General features: G+C 51.5%; 5 protein-coding genes across 5 annotated transcripts; 1 reads left to right on the top strand and 4 right to left on the bottom strand.

Annotated features, from left to right (window-relative positions):
* Window positions 1-336: 336 nt before the first annotated feature.
* Window positions 337-1,625, bottom strand: pre2 (proteasome core particle subunit beta 5; the record flags this gene model as incomplete). The annotated part of the gene is made up of 6 exons (XM_067626540.1): window positions 337-672; window positions 734-843; window positions 894-942; window positions 1,024-1,179; window positions 1,234-1,341; window positions 1,494-1,625. 6 exons carry the CDS (start codon window positions 1,623-1,625, stop codon window positions 337-339), a joined length of 891 nt encoding a protein of 296 aa, XP_067484826.1.
* Window positions 1,626-2,045: 420 nt separating this feature from the next.
* ASPBRDRAFT_25232 (Eisosome component PIL1/LSP1 family protein) lies at window positions 2,046-5,093 on the bottom strand (the record flags this gene model as incomplete). Its single annotated transcript, XM_067622151.1, has 4 exons — window positions 2,046-3,110; window positions 3,170-3,674; window positions 3,773-4,203; window positions 4,398-5,093. 4 exons carry the CDS (start codon window positions 5,091-5,093, stop codon window positions 2,046-2,048), a joined length of 2,697 nt encoding a protein of 898 aa, XP_067484825.1.
* Window positions 5,094-5,962: 869 nt separating this feature from the next.
* ASPBRDRAFT_113545 (uncharacterized protein) lies at window positions 5,963-8,187 on the bottom strand (the record flags this gene model as incomplete). Its single annotated transcript, XM_067616749.1, has 4 exons — window positions 5,963-6,349; window positions 6,431-7,741; window positions 7,809-8,072; window positions 8,152-8,187. The coding sequence occupies 4 exons, from the start codon at window positions 8,185-8,187 to the stop codon at window positions 5,963-5,965; spliced, it is 1,998 nt and encodes a 665-aa protein (XP_067484824.1).
* Window positions 8,188-9,299: 1,112 nt separating this feature from the next.
* On the top strand, window positions 9,300-15,171 carry ASPBRDRAFT_115104 (putative MFS transporter; the record flags this gene model as incomplete). Its single annotated transcript, XM_067616870.1, has 7 exons — window positions 9,300-9,528; window positions 9,662-9,695; window positions 9,753-9,917; window positions 9,974-10,445; window positions 10,498-10,825; window positions 10,878-11,193; window positions 13,524-15,171. 7 exons carry the CDS (start codon window positions 9,300-9,302, stop codon window positions 15,169-15,171), a joined length of 3,192 nt encoding a protein of 1,063 aa, XP_067484823.1.
* Window positions 15,172-15,994: 823 nt separating this feature from the next.
* On the bottom strand, window positions 15,995-16,464 carry ASPBRDRAFT_190870 (40S ribosomal protein eS30; the record flags this gene model as incomplete). The annotated part of the gene is made up of 4 exons (XM_067620300.1): window positions 15,995-16,018; window positions 16,132-16,275; window positions 16,359-16,370; window positions 16,456-16,464. The coding sequence occupies 4 exons, from the start codon at window positions 16,462-16,464 to the stop codon at window positions 15,995-15,997; spliced, it is 189 nt and encodes a 62-aa protein (XP_067484822.1).
* Between the last annotated feature and the right edge of the window lie 3,407 nt (window positions 16,465-19,871).

The raw sequence follows: 19,871 nt of genomic DNA, 5'->3' as shown, positions 1-19,871 counted from the left end.
TGTTCAGTCAGTTAGAATGGGGGCGCATTTTCAGCATTGCTTTTTGCCTAAAGTTGCTTTTTGGGGATGTATGTATGTTATGTATGCATTATGTATCTATTTTCCTCCTATAACTATTTTCATTTCAATGGTTCTTAGTATTGGGATAGATCGGTTCTCTTATGAATAGTGGGGGTTGCCTTGTTGCTCTGTTGGATTGCTCTAATGTGCATACGGCATGGTTGGAAGACTACTCTTATGATTACTATATAAAGGAACATCACATAATAAATATCTTTAGCCTAAAATAAGAGTATCATATCCACCATACAGAAGCCCATCAGCACTTCCCCGCGCTTACAACTCCGACGTGACATTCGAGAACTCGCCCTTCTCCAGCTTCGTGTTCCAGAATATCGGGTTCATGTCGCTGAAGCCGTGGTGCACCCATCCCTCTTCCTTGACATGGTACAGGTTGATGTAACCACCAGAGTACGCGTCACGGTGCATGGCAGCCAGGATACTTCTGCGGCCAAGCTCGAGGGCCTCCTCCTCGGTCAAATCAAAGTGGTAGTTGGCGTCAAGCACGCCGTATGCGAAGGTCTGACCGGATCCGACACAGAACAGGTTTCCGGGGAGTCGGGTGCCGTCTGAGTCGATGTAGTAGAGAGCAGGTCCTTCTTGGGGCGTCATCTATTATCGTGGGTTAAATTGGGTATCGTTGTATAATTGTTTCTAGGAAGGGTTCACGTACTCCTGCTAACATCGTTCCCATGCTCAGACCCATACCCTTGTACGCATATGTCAGGTTGGCGAGAATCTTCGAGGCAGCGGCGACAGTGATACGGCGCTTGTGACGGATCTCTGTTTCGGGGTTAATGGAGGTCTTTGAAATAGTGGATGATGGAACTTGCCGTGAAGTGTGCATTGCTGGCTCAGGTATCTCAACCAGTATTGGCAGTCCTATAACCAATCATAAGTTATTTGTCCAGCCCACAACTCTAGCTATAGAGCATGAATTGCTCCACACAGATTAGCACATACCGCTGCACCTCCGGCCATGGTACCCAACAGTCCGGGAGTGGGTTCATTTGACGGCTTGTCCTCCCCGCGGCTCAACCGCGAAACGGGGATGACCTTCTTGACTGTCTGACTCGCAATCCAGTTTCCAGCAGTAGCTCTCGAATCCGTAGCGACGATCTAGGAGAACGATGGTCAGTGCGAGACGGGGCGGAAGCATTGATGACGGCATACAATTCCGCCCTGGAATCGGAAGGCGAGTGTCGTCGTTCCGTGGGCAAGTTTGATAGGGCAGCTAGGATTCGAGTGGTCATCTGTCATAGCACGGAGGAAGGCTCTGGACTGGGGATTCAGAAGGATGTCAGTCACTGTTTCTGCGATTGGTAAGAGGCATGTAGGAGGGTCGGTCCGGTGTTCAGCCCGGTTTCTAGCCAGCTGTAACTTTCCCAGCGCCTGATCCCTCGATAGGCAATTTCACAAGGTGTATATCTCACGTTGTCAACAGGAGGCAGGTTGAACTTCAAAGAGAGCGGAGGAAGGCTCTCTGTGAGGTCCCGCTGCTCTTGCTCTGAGTAGAACTCATTCTGATGCGGCGGGCGGGTGTATTGGGCGACCAATTTATCCATGTTGTGCAAGGTGTGTTACTGAATTCGACGAAATAACGGGTAGATATATTCTGGGGGATAACGTTGGGTGCGAGAGGGAAGATGGAAGAGGGAGATGGCGATGGCGGGTGCAGCTCGGAGCTCTGAGATGATGCTTTGGAGCTCCCAAGCCGGCGTCCGCGTCACGCTGGCCGCCTGGGTCACGTGAGACGCCCTCCACCGACGAATTACTGTAGTTATTATACGTGACTCTGCAGATAACTTCATATTTCTCATAATTACTCAGTTAGTTACAATAACAGCCACTCTGCTCACCATCTTAGTGCAGGATTCCCAGTCTCAGAGCGGCTATACACATAAACCAGATACTGTACGTACTAGAACTACAATTACAAATAACAAGGAAGCTAGAAACCAACGGCACTACCTTCAGTCCTCCGCTCAGATGGGTACTGCCACAGGATGAGCCTGCACCGGGACTGGGCTGATTATTTGTGGAGCTTCGGAGCCTCGGGAGGCGTATGAGATTCGTGGATCTGGTGCTCGTGGCACTTCCTCTTCTTCCTGTGTCTTCAGAGTTTCTTCCGGGACTGAACCATCCGCCACTTGATCTCGGCCTGTCTGGCTGGAGTATAGATCTTGTGCAGCAGCAGGAGTGACCTGCTCCTCAACAGCGGGGACTGACGGCCCTTCTGTGCCACCGGTGGCATACCGCTCATCAGCAGCGCTGGTGAAGACCTGCCCTTGAGGACGACCGGGGTATCGCTCCTCGCCAGCACTGGCGGCCACCGGCTCTTGAGCACGACTGCTATATTGCTCTTCAGTAACACCGGTGGCGCTCTGTTCCTGGGAACGGCCAGCGTATTCTTCTGTGGCACTTCGATCTACATGCTCTTCAGGCGCGACTCCCTCGACATATCGCGCATCGCCTCCATCAGCATAGGCCCCTGTGGTGGTACCATTAGTATACTGCTCCCGGCCAGCTCCATTGACTTGTCGCTCCGGGGCGTTGCCATTGACATAGCGTTCCTGACCAGTGCCGTTGACGTATCTCTCCTGGCCAGTACCATTGGCATACTGCTCCACACCAGTGCCACTCGTATATCGCTCAGGACCGGCGCCATTAGCGTACGAAGCTTCTGCAGAACCATTGACGTCCCGCACAGATTCTGAGACTGCTGTGTCAGCTGCATATGATGCGCGACCATTGGTAGCTCTACGAGCGGCAGCTGGCAGAAGGGTACTGTCCGGGAGCTCTCCCGCCGCACTCTGGATGGGCACGGTGGTGCTCTCCCAAGAACGGAGATCGTTCTCAGCCTCCTCAAGGATTTGTCTCGTAGTAGATGTGCGATCGTATTCGTGTGGGGAGTCACCCGGGACAACTGGGGTATCGTCCAACTGTTCCAGCACGCGACGCGCATGGCGAGCAAGCAAAATCTGTTTCTCGTTCCGTTCAATGACCGCAGCAGTGTGAATGTCTAATGCCTCCTTGAGCTTCGACCTGGTCTACACTCTAGGGTTTAGCTTCTGCGATATTGTATGCCGCACGTATATTCAATACTTACCACATTAGTTAACTGCGCCTCGGCAACGAGACTTTGAGCCTCCGCTCTAACCAACTCCTGTTCCAGCGTATCGATCTTATGGCTATGTGGCTCCTTCCACTTGAGTCTCTGGATCTCATCTGCGATCTTGGCCCGCTGGTCGCGGGAGGGCTGGACCGAGTTCTCCGTGTCGCGGATCTGCTTCAGCACGACGCGGTATTCCTCGAGATATTGAGCAAAGGTATCCTCCTGCTCGCCGATCTCAGCCATCAGGACAGCAAATTTGTCGGTAATATCGGCAACAGCATCGTCTTCAGTCCATTCACCCCATTCGGACAGCTGGGATGCAATAGACACGCGCTCGCGACTGGCCTTCTCATGGGCGCCGATGGCAGCATTTTCGTTCTTGATGACCTGGTTCAGCTTCTTGCTCAGCTCGGGCTGCTGAAAGCCGCGCAGCGTGGAGAAGCGGAACCGGGGACGAGAAGTCAATGAGCTTCTCCTTCGGTGGGAGAGGTTGCGGTTCCTATTGAGTTGGGTTAGTATGCACAATATGTCTCTGGAGAGACGGGAGTAGTATACATGGCTGCGAACTAACTAGGATATCCACGGTGAAAAAGTCACAATCCGATGGAACACAAAATGATCAAATGCAAGTATAACGAAGCTAATAATGTTTGAGCAAGGATTGCGCCTTCCTCGAATGATATTTCAGTCTGGGGACGGACGGGTGGTAGATCCCTATCCGATGATCGACAATTAGTTGCAGTAACTATACCAATCCACCCACGATCGGGACATTTATTGAATGACTTTGTGGGGCACGGGAGATAAATGGCATTGATCAATGATTTAAGATTAATCATTGCACTTGAACAAAACCCTCTGAGATGCTCGACAGAGAGCGTGACGTCATGCGGGAGACACGGATGGACATTGAGGTCATCGGCCGGTTGCAGTACAGCCCAGCCATGATGCATCGCGTTGGTTCCATGGGATGAGGAAGTTACTTGCTTATCTTGAACTCTATAGACACGAAGTATACCGAGGTATTCCTGTTGTAAAGCGACAGAACTGCCTCAAGAGGCAGCCAAGTAAGATAAAATAAACAGGACAATCCAGAAACAGTTCACCTCATATACACCCAAACAGCAAGCAGACCAAAACAAATCTATATACTCAAGGTTCTTAAATACCAATGACACCGTAAACCACTCTACCTAGTAGCCCGAATACACTCAACTCTCACCTTCCTCCTACTATCCTCCTCCACCTCATCCACTTCCTTATCCACCTCATCTTCCTCTACTACCTCCTTCCACCTCCCCCGTTCCCTAGCAGGTCTCCTCCTCCACCCACCTCTCTCCCTCATAACAACCCATTCCTCCACCCTCTCCTGCTCCTCCTCAGGCTCAAAAACCCCCACACACTCCACCTCCTCTGCCTCCACATTCGGCAACCGACAATACTCCCTCTCTCTTTCCCTCTCCCTCACATCAATCACCACCGGCGGAGGCGGCGGGGGCAGTCTCGGCCGCGGCCATGGCCTCACAATCCTCACGGGCCTTGCAGGCGGAAGCGGTATGAAGGTCTCCTCGATATCTCGGTACTTATACCGTCTTGTTCTGTAGGAATCTCGCTCTCGCTCTCGTTCTCGTGAAGGAGGTGGAGGTGGAGGCTTGTGCGACGGCTGTGGGGGGTGGTAGCTTCGCGGTGGGGGACGGATGGAGATGGATGTGGTAGTGGAGGTTGAGGTGGAGGTGTCACTGCAGGTACTGCATGCGCTGCTGGATCTTCTTCGTCCTCGGAAGTGATGGTGGTGGCTATGGTGGTGATGGCGATCATGGAATCGTGGTGGTGGTTCGGGGGAGGAGCTTCGGGAGGAGGAGTCGAGGTTTAGGATTTTTGGGAGGGAGAGGGAGTCGGAGAGGGAGGGGAGGCACATCTTTCTCTATGCCTCTCTTTCTCTTCCTTCGTTTTGGTAATATGGATGTGAGTTTAGGTGAGAGAAGTTGTGGGCAGATATGAGGTGAATGAATGCACACTATAGATGATATAGATATTGATTCCGAACTATGATCAGTCTGGTTCCTGCAGGAATGTAGGATTTATATAGGTATCAATCTCGTGGGCAACAGGAATTAAAACCGCTCGAAAACATAAATAAAGATCAAAAGAAGAGGGGGTACGCATGTTCCTATATTCATATTGATAGCCATGCGGGAATCACTTGACCGGGGTAACCTGTCATGCGGATGGTCGGGCCCGGTGATAGCGTCACCCAGGTGGATGTTATGAGCATAGGGGGGTTATTGGGTACCGGGTGGGTTCATCATATCTGTGATAAAGCTAGTGTCGATATGAATGTCTGTCATGGGTGCAGCGATGTTTGGAGATGGATACAGAGACAGACACAAAAAGACGGGGATGGAGGTGGTTGTGTGGGAGTGGGAGAAAATTGGGTTGAAACATTGTATATGATGTTGCTTAGTTGGTCTGGTGATTTCTCCATCGGCCATACATAAGTCGTTACAAACCTTTGCCTAAGCTACAACCTAGCCAAGGCACAAATCCACCTTTAATGTGCAGATGGTTACTGCTGTCAGCTCCGAGATCGGACACCTCCACCTACTCAATGTACAAGGATTAAACGGATGCTGCTGAACAGCTAATGTAGCAATCTCAATTCACCACCCCTCTCTACACGGAAGGGGCTCAAGCAAAGCAAACCCAGCGCCAATTATTGGTTACAAGAGCACCACAAACACCGTGTCCCCCACCCCAAGGAATCCCGAAATCCAGCGATCAGCAGTCCTAAGCCATATCGTCCGCATCGTGGTGATGGGTGTTCTCATTATCCGATGCGTGGAATGCGTCGCCAAACGCCGAGTTCTCCAGGTCCGGAAGGTCCAAGCCTTCGTTCTGCTCGGTGTATGCTGCGAGCGCATCGCCTGCGCTATCCATATTCGTGAAATCGAAGTTGGCCCCGTCGAGTGCAGAGTCCCCAGCACTCCCTCCGTTTCCGGGTGTCAGACCTTGAATGCCACTGCCCGGGGTGCTGATGCCCGGTAGGGAGCTATCACCGCCAGCCGGCTGGTCCTTCTTCTCGTCGTTGACCATCACCCAGTCGCCCGTTTCCCCGGCGGCCGTGTTCGTCGCCTGTCCATCGCCCATATCCATGTCGATATCAAGAGATGCGCCCTGCTGCGTAGTGTCCACAGTTGGCTGTGGCTGCGGTGGCACGGATACACCTCCCGAGGGTACGCTGGTTGTGGGAGGGACGGCGGGCGCGGCTGTCGGTGCTGCTGGCTCTTGGGTGGTGGATGAAGCGGGAACGGCCCCAGAGGCAGACGGCGAACCCAGCTGGTCAAGGAAATGGCTGTCGGTGTTTTCCATATCAATATCGGCTTCCGCTTGGGGTTCGGGTTTTTGCTCGGGCTCGATCTTTTCCAGCAGACCACCTTTCTGCACGCAGGAGATCTTGGGCTCCGGAACGATCTGCCGTTGCCACGATTTCTCCACCTCCCGTACAATGTCGTCAACCTTGTACTTGGCGGGATTCTCGACATGAGGAGCCTGTGAGTCATCCTCTTCCGAAGGCAGGACGATACGGCCTTCCAGTCTCCATGTCTCTGTGCCGGTCTCTGCGGGGTCGGTTGCGGCTTCTCGGAGCCGAAGTTCTGCGTCTTTCAACAGCGACGTGCGGTTAAACTTCTCCATACGACGCGCATGGCGCTTCTTCAACTTCTCAATCTCAGCTGTCATGTCAGCGACCTTCTTGGCAACACGGTCAGCAAATTCTTCCGCCTTAGCAGGCTCCATCTTTTCTGCTGCTTGAGTTGCGGTGTTGGCATCCTTCGTCTCTCCATTGGCAGGTCCAACGGGTGCGTCGAAGAATCCCGCCGTCAACGACTCCAGCTCTCCTTTCCGGCCCAGGCCCAATGAGACCGGAGTGATCTGATTGATAGCGTACGGCGAGGCGAAGATTTCCTCCATCCACTCGTGGTGTTGCTGATATCTCATCTTGCTAATCTCGCGCGGAGTAAGTAGGTCCATAGCATCCCCAGTCGAAACGTCCTCATCCTCAAGGGCGAAGTCGGCTGTGGCAGCGTTGACTGCAGCAGATGAAGCACGATGCCCGCGCGCGGCCTTGGCCGGTGTGGCAGCGGCCGGAGGCGGTACACCGGGGCCAGGCGGAGGGTAGAACTGCTGGCGTCCGACCATGGCACTTGGGTATGCGCCCGGGACTTGAGGGAAGCCTTGCGGAGCCATCTGCGGAGGGAAATTGATGGCCGGCCAGTTGTTGCGATCGTGTAACATGAAGTCCTTGCGCGCAAGTTGGCCTTGGCTCTGAAGGAACCGACGTTGAGCTAGCATGTTCTGGATAGGAGGCATGACAGGGATCCGGTTCGCGGGGATGTGGTCGGTGGGGGGTCCTCTCGAGTAGTGAACAATCCACAAGGAAGGGTCAGGCGGAGGGACATTGGGGTTGGGAACCTTCGACGGCAGAAGTCGGTAACGTCTGCGGCAGTGGATAGCCAGGGTCTCGTTAGGCGGGTGATAACCACTGCGGTGCAGCCACATCTCCACCAGCTGGAACAGTTCGTGTCAGCCATGAGCGCGTCAACGTAGGAGAGGAAGAGGGTCAAGATGCGCATACGTAGCCGCGAGCTTCGAAGGTGAACGCTTGTTCGACGTCGGCCCAGACATAACCGTCGCTAGCAAAGTTGGTGCCCAGCTGGGTCAATGGCTGCCAGGTGAGCATGACAGTGCCGTCCTGCGGACCATCGAGGAACGTCCAATGCATCGGTTGCGCCTCCCGAACGATCTTGGGCGCGGAGAGGAGATATTCGACAACGGTGTCGGTGGGCATCATATGCATAAGGGGATAACGGTGCCGCGACACCAGATGCATATGCGGCAGCTAAGCGACTCAAAGGTGTCACCGGTTAGCAAATGGAGATTCTACCCATGCAGCAGCACGTCTCAGCTGAATGACCTACCAACTGCGCGGGAACACGGCTCGCTGGATCGTCCATGGTGAGTTGAGGCCGTGAAAGGACTAGGGAAGATGGGTATCAAGGTTGTCGCCTAGCACGCAGGATGTTTAACGGATGAAGAATTCGAAGCGCATCCGGTGATGAAGATGGCCAACAGGCAACAATCGAGCGCAGTCTGTTAGACGGAGAAGCAGCGAAGGCCAACGCGACGCGGAAATTTGAGGTTCCTGGCCGATTCCCGACATGGGCCCTGCGGGCGACGGGAGAGACCCAGCGTGCATATTATCTGCCTGAATCACCAGGCTGCAATAGCTCCCGATTGGGACTAGATCCGGCTGGCAAAAGATCGTCGGAGAAGCCCACAATTAAATCCTTCCCCAAAGCGTGCAATCCCCGCAATGTTGGGGTCTTATGCTTTTAGCCGCCCCCCAGACTAGTCAATTAGATTATCTACGTGGAGTGAAGTGAGTCAATGAGCTGACCCCATCGTCAAGGGAAACTTGGTACCCTGCTTCATCTTGCTAATCGACCCAGCATGCTTACAGTGTCTGGAACACCAAGCTGTCGCTATATCCATGCGAGGGAACCATGCAGTATCGTCGGCAAGGGTCATCCCACGACTCATATCGAAACATCCAGCCGCTGCTTCTTCAAACCTTCCCAACCAAGCCTTTTCGCGAAACTCCGTTGGATTGGACCCAAGCTTTGACCCGCCACCCACCACGCAGTAATGGTTTCTTTCCGCGCTCGTCATGATTGGATACTTCGAGTGTGTCATTGACCCGAGCCCATGCGTCTCCCCTTCGGCTTTTTCATGCGCTTTGGGAGTGCCATTCGGCTCTTAGCAAGCGATGGCATCTTCCCTAGAAAGGCAGTTGGCTCGTCCGATCCATCCAGTAGTTCTCTCCCTCTTCCCTCCCACCCCTGCTTAACGTCATTATCCCTCACCTGCGGGGCGTGGAGAGGACAGAACACATTCGCGTAGTTTGGTTCCTATTCGAACAGGTCTTATTGGTGACAGACCATGCGAGTCACCCCTCCCCCGTCGCGCTGACGCTATATATTTTGCTTGCGCCCTCACTCTCCTGCTTTCTATCCTTGTTCGGTAGTTGACTTCTGCATCCGTACTTCTTTGCGTATAGCAGTGAGTCATGGGTTTCTTTGGAAAGAGGGAAGCTGCCAGTGACCCTACGGGTCATGTCGATGCCATTGTTGAGGCTCCGGTGTCGGATCCAGAGAAACAACAAGTCGCTCATGATGAGGACTTTCACACAGCGCTGCCTCAAATCCCTCAGGCGACTACTACCATTGATCCCGCAGTTGAAGCTCGCTTGTTGAGAAAATTGGACTTGAGGGTTCCAACGCTGCTAGGGTTCTTGTGTAAGCTCTCATAATTCTTCCTTCATTTCCCGCTTTCTGTTTATCGCTCATCCGGCTTCCTCTCAATCCTCCCCTTGATTCGTTTCACTCTTGGTTTTTCTCGGAGCGTATCTAATATGACGTGTACGTGTAGATCTTCTTTCCCTTCTGGATAGAAGCAACATTGGGTAGGTTTTCCAGACGCTCGCATACCAGCTGTGACCTGTCGCCTAACATCGTGCCAGAAATGCCAAAATCGCGGGGATGGAAGAAGATTTACACCTTACGGGAGATCGCTATACATGGCTCCTGACAATTTTTTACATATCCTATACTCTGTTCGAATTCCTGGCTTTGATGTGGAAGATTATACCCCCTCATAGGTGGGCAGCGATCACAGTGATGAGTTGGTGTGTACAGACCCATAGCCTTTAGGTCTCTTGAGCAGTATTTCTGACTGATGTAGGGGCATTGTTGCGACCTGTCAGGCCGCAGCACAGAGTTGGGGTGGAATGATGGCTCTGCGCTTCCTGCTGGGCATGTCCGAAGCAGCATTCGGCCCTGGGTCACCCTATCTGCTTTCCTTCTTTTATCGTCGTCAAGAGCTCGGTCTCCGCTGCGGTTTGTTCTTGTCAGCTGCGCCTCTAGCAAATACATTTGCAGGTGCTCTTGCATATGGCATCACCTCGGGACATGCAAAGATTGCCAATTGGCGTTTGTTGTTCCTGGTTGAAGGCAGCCCATCGCTTCTGGCAGCCTTCTTGGCATGGTTCTACTTGCCTGATCATCCCGCGTCCGCCCGTTTCTTAACCGAAGAAGAGAAGGAGGTGGCACGCGCCCGATCGCTCCGACGCAGCGGTGAAAGTGAGCGTGTCACCGGCATTAATTGGAAGGAACTATGGGAGACCATGCAGGATGCGAAGGCCTGGCTCACTGCGGTATGTTACAGTGGCTCTCTCAACCAAGTGGTTTCCTGACAATAAGACATAGTTGATGTACTTCAGTTGCAATGTGAGCTTCTCCTCGCTGCCCGTCTTTCTTCCAACAATTCTGGAAGATATGGGGTTCACCTCGATCAATGCTCAAGGCTTAACGGCGCCGCCTTTCTTCGCTTCATTCCTCGTTACGATCGCCACTACCTGGCTGGCCGATCGGCTTCAGCAGCGAGGCTTGGTGATTGCTTTGTCGTCGCTTGTTGGTGCGATTGGATATGTGCTGCTTGCGACCTGCACCTCCGTTGGTGTGCGCTACTTCGGAGTGTTTCTGGCAGCCGTGGGGGTCTTTCCCTCGATCGCCAATATTCTCCCTTGGGTCCTAAGTATGTACAACGCCAACTATGTCCTAATCATGTGGCTAACGTTCGAATCTAGATAACCAAGGCTCAGATACTCGACGGGGTATGGGTATTGTTATATTGAACATCATCGGCCAATGCGGACCTTTCCTGGGAACCAATGTCTTTCCGGCGAGTGATGCACCTCGCTACATTCGGGGGCAGTCGATCTGTGCGGCCTTCATGTTCTTCACTGTGATCCTAGCACTTTCTCTACGGACCCTGCTTGTTTGGGAAAACCGCCGTCTGGACAAGAAGTATGGTACTGCGGCCGAGAGGGCCGCCCAGGCGACCTCGAAGGGAGATCTTACTCTGGGAGAGGAGAACTATGGCGCAGAGTTCCGATATGTGCTGTGACTTCCGGATGTTTCTGTGCGATGGCAGTGTTATGATACCATGACTTATGAATGACGTGTTGATGTATGCTGAGCAGAGCAAATAAAACATATACCTGGTTTTAGACCAATGTGAAGGAAGCTTGCCACTTATATCAGAAGTAAGCCAGAATTTAATGTTGTACGGTACTTACACTAATAGATATAGCTGAACCTGATTGCATTCCTGTCTACCACTGCCCGTACATATAATAGTTTTCCAAGATCACGGAAGGTAGTGCTGGATGTCTTAGCTATTGTGCTCAGCTGCTATAAAATGATGGGAGTATCCTCTAGTGAGATATTTGTCTCGAATGCTACTGCAGTATGCTTCCTATCACTACCAACAGTTGAGCCAGGCCCTAGCAAGCTGTACTCTTCCAAGTTGAAATGCAATTATCGAATAGGTCACTAAATAATAGATATTCCCAAAGGTCGATTAGTAGCCTGAGTTATATCACCACATCGAACGGAGTGAGCCACGGTTACACTACATAGACACATCACACGACTGGACAGCGATTTACCCCGCGAGACATAAATAGCAGCTCCTCGCCGCTGGCTCGGTGCCTAGTACACTCAATTCAAATCCCTTCTCTTCATCGCCCAAAACATCCCTGCTTATCACCATGGCCGGACAAGCTGCGTCAAATGAAGGCTGCGTCGCATGTGGATGGACTCATGACAAGCAATTGCAATCTTGTTACGACAGCCACCTCAAGCTCTTTTACACTGCACATGACCATGGCGTATGGTCGATCGGCACCGACGTGATTCTCAAAGAGCGCCCTTACGATGGGTCGAGGAATGAAGCGAAAGCACTGAAGCTCCTTGCCTCTTACTCCCAGAATCCAGCACCAGAGCTTTTGCATGACTGGGTCGATCAGGATGGCCGTTACTTCCTGCTCCAGGAAAGAATGGATGGAGATACACTGGAGACAGTCTGGCCTACACTAACAGACCTTCAGAGAGTTGCCATCGCAGACCAAGTGGCTGGCGTGTGCAAGCGTTTACAATTCATTACATCGCCGCGTATCGAGAGGGTCAATCGACGGGCCTGCTCTTCGGCTTTGCTCTTTGGCGACCCCGAACCTCGTGGACCTTTTCGCTCTGACGCTGAACTTTGGGATGCTGTTAGCCTCCCCCTCCGCCAAAGATCGTTTCCTCAAAAAGCGTTGGACAACTTACAGAAGCGCTTTCCTCAATACGCGTCTTACGTTCTCACACATGGCGACCTCAGTATAGGAAATATCATGGTCAAGGATGGACAGCTTGTTGGCATCCTTGATTGGGAACATGCAGCATACTATCCCCTTGGCTACGAATACATCCTAGCATCTTGGGGTGTTAATGCAGAAGATGTCGCATGGAAGAGACTGTTACAACAGCGTCTTGATCTGAAAGACAGTGCGAAATGGTTTTGGATGGAATTGTATCATTTGAGGAATTATCCAGATTTGGATGAGGAAGGCAAAGAAGTCCTGGAACGATTGTCTGCGCAGTGATGATGATTACTTTGAGAATGAGGCAAATGTATCAGCGAATTCCCAGCGAAGAGAACTTATCAGCTTGTAGTCTGTGAGGTATTGGATGGTGCGGTTGCCGATTGGGTTCTTAGTTTGCGAGTCCATGCTGAAATGCATCATTTCCCGCAATTAGCAAGTCAAGATGTCTGAATAGGTTCTATAGGATGTATAGAACTGTAGTTTTTGTCTGATGACAAGAAGCTTTTACTGAGTCATTTGACTCTCAAATTTAGTTTACTTTGCGCACTAGTGTCACCGTGTTCTGTGGTTGGATTGCACTAGCATCATAACAATGAGGGGTGTAGAGTTGCCCCTCCACGGAAATATATTGACGCCACAACCAACCTCACTTTTCCCTACTGAATTGAACCACAACTCACCTGCATACTACTCGTACTGAAGTTGAAGCTGCAGCAGATAGTACTACTTTTGCTATATAAATTCAGTGAGCCAACCGTCTATCATCGATCATGTGCATCGCTCAACGACAAGCGCTAATCCGGGCGCACGCTTACCACACCAGCAGCACAATAATGCCTTGATTAGGCTACTATCTCACCCATCAGTTGCATATACACCTATCTACCAATTACATACACACCATACATACGTATCTCTGATCACCAAGATGGCGAACACTTCTACCGAAAGCCGCGACCTCTACGGCATCGTGGACATGGGCAGGTATTACTATACAACCCACACACCACTTATCCTCTCCTCCTATACCTACCACGCAGCCATATAATGATGTCCTCGAACCAACTAACTAACAGTCAGCAGCAATGGCATCCGCTTCTCCGTAACAGACATCTCCCCCCATGCCGCCCGCATCATGCCCATCTTCTTCCAAGACCGAGCCGGAATCTCCCTCTACGACGCGCAATTCTCCGGCCCCACGCGGGGCCCAATCCCACCCCACATCACAGAGCAAGTCGTCGACCGACTCATCCAATTCCAACTCACCTGCGACGATTTCCAAGTCCCCAAGGAGAACATCTACGTCCTAGCTACGGAGGCCACCCGGACGGCTGCGAACTCAGAGGAATTCAGAGCGCGAATCAAAGACCGCACCGGATGGGAGGTTACTCTCCTCTCGAAGGAAGATGAAGGCAGAATCGGGGCATTAGGGATTGCGAGCAGCTCTGCCTCCGTGGCAGGCATCGCCATGGACCTAGGGGGCGGAAGTACACAGATCACATGGGTAATGGAGACAGAGGGCACCGTTACGACGAGTCCGAAGGGCTCGTTCAGTTTCCCGTATGGAGCTGCGGCGTTGACGAAACGATTAGAGGAGGCCCAGAAACAGGGGAAGTACGCTGTGAGGGAGTTGAAGAATGAGATGACGCGGAATTTCCAGGACGCATACCGTCAGCTGGATGTTCCTGAGGCGCTGGTAGAGATGGCTCGAAGTCGTGGCAGATTCGATCTGTATCTCTGCGGCGGCGGGTTCCGCGGCTGGGGATACGTGCTGATGAAGCAGAGCAAAGTCAACCCGTACCCGATCCCGATTATCAACGGATTCCGAGTCCAGAGAGAAGACTTCCACGATACGGTATCAGTCCTGGACGTGGTCTCCAACTCCTCAGACGAGAAGATCTTCGGCGTATCGAAACGCCGCGCCTCACAGATCCCCGCCGTGGCCGTTCTCGTGAACGTGATCATGGACGCATTACCAGAGATCACACACATCCAGTTCTGTCAGGGTGGCGTTCGCGAAGGGTTTCTCTTCGACCGCTTAGACAGTGACGTGCGAGCCCAGGACCCCCTCCTCGCAGCGACAGCACCATACGCACCCCCATCCGCAGACGCAATCAGAGACCTCCTCCAGTCAGCATTGCCTACATCACCCTCACCTATCAATTCAATCCACCCTCCACCATCCTTCACCCCAAACTTAATCGCATCCATAGCTAACCTCCTCTACGCCCACTCCCAAGTTCCCCGGGAATCCCGCTCCGCAGCGGCCCTCCACAGCACGACGACGGGACTCCTCTCCTCCACGAACTGCCTCTCCCACGTCGAGCGAGCCCTCATTGCCCTTGTACTTTGTGAGCGCTGGACCGGGGACCTCGCCCCCATGGACCAGGTCTACCACAAGCAACTGAGCCGATGTCTCACGGCGCAGGAGGTATGGTGGGCTCAGTACCTGGGTAGAGTGGCTGTGGTCGTCGGGGACGTGTATCCCGCTGGTCGGGTGGTGGAGGGAACCGCAGCGCAGTGGCGGATCCGGTTCGAGACGGGGTGGGAGGATATCGTGAAGAAGAACGAACGGTGTGATTTGTTAAGGGTGACGGTGAGGAGGAATGAGGGGGTGACTGCTGTACTAAAGGATATATTGCAGGAGAGAACGGAAAAGGTCGAGAAGATTGGGAAGAGGAAGAATTGGGTACATGAGTATGGGGTCCGGGTTGGGGTGAGTATTCACTAGTAGTATAGTAGTAGTACGTAGATGGGATATATCAAGTGTTAAGCTGCCGTATAGAGGGGTAGCCTTGGAGGGGTAAAATATGACTTGGATATAAATGACAGTGGCAGACATAGTGGTTCTGATACTTGATAGTGAGTGTATTTTTGAGCGGTTACTAGTAGTACGGAATACAAGGAGATTATTCGGTCTACAATGCAGCAATTCTGCCCTTCGTACGATTACAACAAAGCTGACTGAGGGGAATGCGAATGCGACATGCTTATCTCACGTCATCCTGCACATCCTCTGAATCCGAAGGGGACGCTCGGATTCAGCCTTTCGACTGCCGGCCCGCGCATTCCAAGCCGTCAGTGCGAGGCTGCCAGCCTCGCCACTGTGACTCACACCCATCTGTAGGATACCCCCAGGATACCCCCAATCTACGGGCCCAACGTGCGTCCGTAGCCAGAAGCAAGGGCGAAAAAAAAGAAGCCTTGAGAGACTGAACAGCGATGGTATTCATCCCAATAAAATCCGATAAACTCGAAGAACACATGAATCAATCATCTGGAAGGTCATTCCATTTGAAAACCCGTTTCCACACACCAAAAGGTGAGTCGATAAATAGATTAAAAACATCACTAAACGGGCCCCTCCCCGACAACTTGGAAAAAGAGGAAAGCGAAGGGGCGGCCTCCTCCCCCCCTCTTTCCAAGCGTCTTCTGTGATGAAGATACGCATCACATGGTTTTGCTCAGCCCCTCAATTTCCCATCACGCCAATTTGAAACCCGGGGAATCGTTCGTCGTATTGCGGTTGTTCATCGAAGGTTTTTTTTGGACGTTTACTGGGTGGGGTTGGCGTTCATCTGTAGATAGTAGAAAGATAATGTGTAAGCCGTACTGTAAACCTCCATTGCAGACTCCTTCGTGCTGTGTCGAGAACTTGAATCTGCTGCCAGGTCGGTTGGTTCATTCATACCTTGCGCTTGCCACCGGTCAGGGTAACGTTGACGAAACGGCGAGTGTAGATGAGTCTCTTGCGGGCACGGCCCTTGGGGCTCTTGGGCTTCTCCTGCTTCTCAACCTTGGGGGTTGCGCTCTTGACCTTACCGGCACGAGCGAGCTATTGATGTTGTGATGTTAGGTTAGATGGATGATGTCTTCTTGCGTTGGGATACCGTCGATGGACGAGGAGGCGAGGCTTACCGATCCGTGAACCTGGAATCAGAGGTATGTTAGTTATTTTCATCATTTCATCGAAATCATCATTTTTAGCAGGAAGGAATATCTCGATTTAACATACCTTACCCATCTTGGCGATAAAATCTGACCTTCAGATACAACAAGGAGGGATTCTGTCGATGGCGTTTGTCGGGGTTGCGAGCAAAGGTCGATGGGTGTGGAATTTTCGCTGTTTCGCTCGAGGTCACGCGTTTGTGCGGTGGCGCCCCACCGGGCTTCTTGCCGCTACCCCCTTCGGTTAGCCGGTTACATAAGACTTCTGTGCTGGCGTGCTGAGTAATACGACCTTATGCTGTGGATAGATGTCCCAGACTGGTTAGTGCGGCTTTTCTGTTGATGGCCTCAGGAATCCAGTCAACCAGACTTGGTCGCTCTTTACTGGATTCGCATATGCTCTATGCATTCATCACTTAACCAGATATTGAGGTCTGTATCACCTCTCTACATTCCTCGGAAAATTCATAGGGTACTTATGGCGATACACATAGCACTGCTGACTTGTGGCGCATTCAAGCACCATAATACCTGGTTAAATTGCCGTGAGGTGTGCTCAATATGCACAACACATGCTTTGTTGCTCAGCCGCCATTATGAACCTATGGTAGACTCAGACATCGGATAGGTTGCTATATCAACAACCTTTTGACTCTGGCATTAGCATATGGCACTGTAGCTTGAGGTATATCAAGATCACGCAAATAGCTACCTTCCATATTCCGAAACAACAAGAAGACAGCCTGCTCGAGTTCGGCGTGAATAGACAGCTAAAGAGAGCGAGCTGCCTTGCTTCCGGCTGCGTTTTCTAGACCACCCAGGACTTGGATCACTAAAGGAACCTAGTCCAGCACCAGACATTGTATGATGAGAAGTAGGGATCAAGAGGACGAGAAGCAGGTGGATCTCCTTATAGGCAGTGGTATTCTCGAGTATGTAACAAGGAAATCACATGACGGTCAAGAGACACGGGGTTCTAGTGAGAAGTGCTCCTTTCTCGCGCTCAGCAGTAGGCCTACTAGTACCTTGAGAGGAAATTGGCAATATATTCTGCACTCTGCTGTCGGCACCAAACTGACAGATCCCATCTAGGAGGGAATGAAATTACTAGTCTTCCCTATGATTCGGTAGATTCGAAGTTTGGGAGGAATATTCGAACACCAAAACTGTAGAATAATCAGCCCATATCAACAATAGTTTAGCCTACAACAGAAACGTGCCAATGACAGGATCGAAATCATCACCGTATACAAGCAAATTGATTGTTGTCTGCACACATAGGTTCTATACTCCCTCGACTATATAGGCCCAGTTCTAGAAAAGCCCGCAAACTCGAATTAATGGAGGAGCTATGCCTCTGGGCCTTTCATCCAAGGGCATCGAAGGGCTGTATGGCTACTTATTTGAATCCTCTGGACCATATGGAAAGAAACATAACTTATATCGCGTCGACTTGATCTATGAGAAAGACAGTGTCCCCAAAAGTCAGTGAAGAAAATAATGGCTCTTGGAATCCTTGTTCTGCTATCCTCTTGCCACTTAGAGCACTAGCAGTAGGCACAGTTACTTTCCAAGATCGAAAGATGGGACACAGTACAGATATTGTTGTGGCGAAACTCTGCCGAAGTTACCGTCGCTACAATGTCCCACTCACCATACCTCATGGCATTTTCCGGAAGATGTGGGGAGGTTCATGGGGAGACTGCTTATTATGGCATGATACCAATAGCACGAGTCCAGCCCCTTAGCTAGGCCACTACCAATCTGTCCAATATGCCATCTTCATACTCCATGTGGTCGACTCATTTGTACCATCGTGGCTAAATGCTCCTGGATACACGACTGGAGTCTAGACATTTTAAATAATACGTCCGTTAATTATGGTCACCGAATCTAACCAAGTTGGACTCAGACAGTTCTAGGCTTGTCCCCGATGCCAGACTCTCTAGGATGTGAGTACAGATGTTTCCTCATCATGTATATCTACTATGCGTCGCTGCCTAACAGATGGAGTAGGCTACTGATAGATTCCTGGTCGAAATCACCAACAATGCGAGGAGATTTCTCTCAAAGATTCGCAAATAACTCTTGGAACTACACCGCGCGCTGTAGAATGAGGTGTTTGTCCAAACTAGGCATGCAAGACGTTAGAAGCGTAGAGCTTACTGGTATGGACGCTTGAACACACTGGCTCCCTCCCTAAAAACCGTATATGAGTCATGGTTATGGTATGCCGGTGGAGGACCGTTGCTGCCGTGTAACGGCCCTCCGAAGCCCGATAGCAGGCTTCTCAATGGTACCGTAGGGAAACTACCCGGGGGTAAGCGGTCTGGCCAGAACTCCTCAGGCGAGATATAACTTCAATAATGGGTAGACAGACCCCACGCATGCGGAGTTAGCTGCCTTCATTACAGATTCTTAGAACTAGGCGTCCCTTTGATACTGTTCTCTCTAGCAAATGACGTGCAAGTTGGGTAGTGGTTCAAGATCGTATGCACACTCTACCATGGTATCGTAATAGGATCCGACAAGTTTGCAAGTCAGTGGATGCCTTACAAAGTGCTCCAACGGCTTCAATATTGGTGCTCAATAGTGCCCAACTAATGGATTTTGGAGTGACTTGCACTAAATCCTTACCTTGTGACCCCGCTTCAATCGGGATGAACATGTTTGGCAAGGGGTTACCAATACAATGAGCTGCAGGCTTTCCGTCGACTTCCGGTGATATGTCGACCTGCTATTGCCTACAGTACTTCGTTTTCCATCGGTGAGGAGCGGGATTCCGATATGTCCACGGCCGATATCCACAACCACGTTGCACTGCGTTGCAACGACGCTGGCATGTGCGTACGGCGTAGGCAGAAATTTCCGACGTATAGCTAGCCGTGACGGGCTGATCCACTGCAAGGTACGTGGTATGCCCGGGATGTGAGTTGCTTGTTCCTGTCTATCAGAGCGGGGGTACCTGGCAGTCGGTGAGCAGGCAGCCAAATGGCGGCTATTATTGGGTGCAGCGGAGGGAATCTGAAACGCAGTGGATCGGCGGTGACGGGGAAGTTGAGGTTCGTTAGAGAATCGCGGTGGAGGGAGGGCGATGGTTAAGATCAGTGGTGGACGGGAATGCGATTAGGTTTGGCTATGATGATAGTGTAGTTCGTGGGAATGAATTGGTAGTGCCATGTGTTTTGCTTGATTCTCTTGGTTGAGGGCGATTGTCGATCGGCAGGGGAAGACAGGAAGGTTGACTTGGACAGAGAATTGAGTATTGCATTGTATGGTATCATTCAATATTCAGTATGGAACAGAAGATGGAAGTATTATTGTCAGCTGATGTGTTGCATTGTTTGCCTGTGTAGCAGGCGATTTTTCAGAGTAATTCAAAGTGATCTCGGCAGTCTCGCAGTACTCGTGATTCATCGCCGACTTTTCTTTTGATCGCGGGTGGAGTGCCGGCACAGTTGTTGTGATCAATGACAGTCAGAC

This window comes from Aspergillus brasiliensis (genome assembly GCF_001889945.1).
Source record: "Aspergillus brasiliensis CBS 101740 unplaced genomic scaffold ASPBRscaffold_1, whole genome shotgun sequence".
NCBI classification, from domain to species: Eukaryota; Fungi; Ascomycota; class Eurotiomycetes; order Eurotiales; family Aspergillaceae; genus Aspergillus; species Aspergillus brasiliensis.
This window is presented reverse-complemented; position numbering and strand designations above follow the sequence as displayed.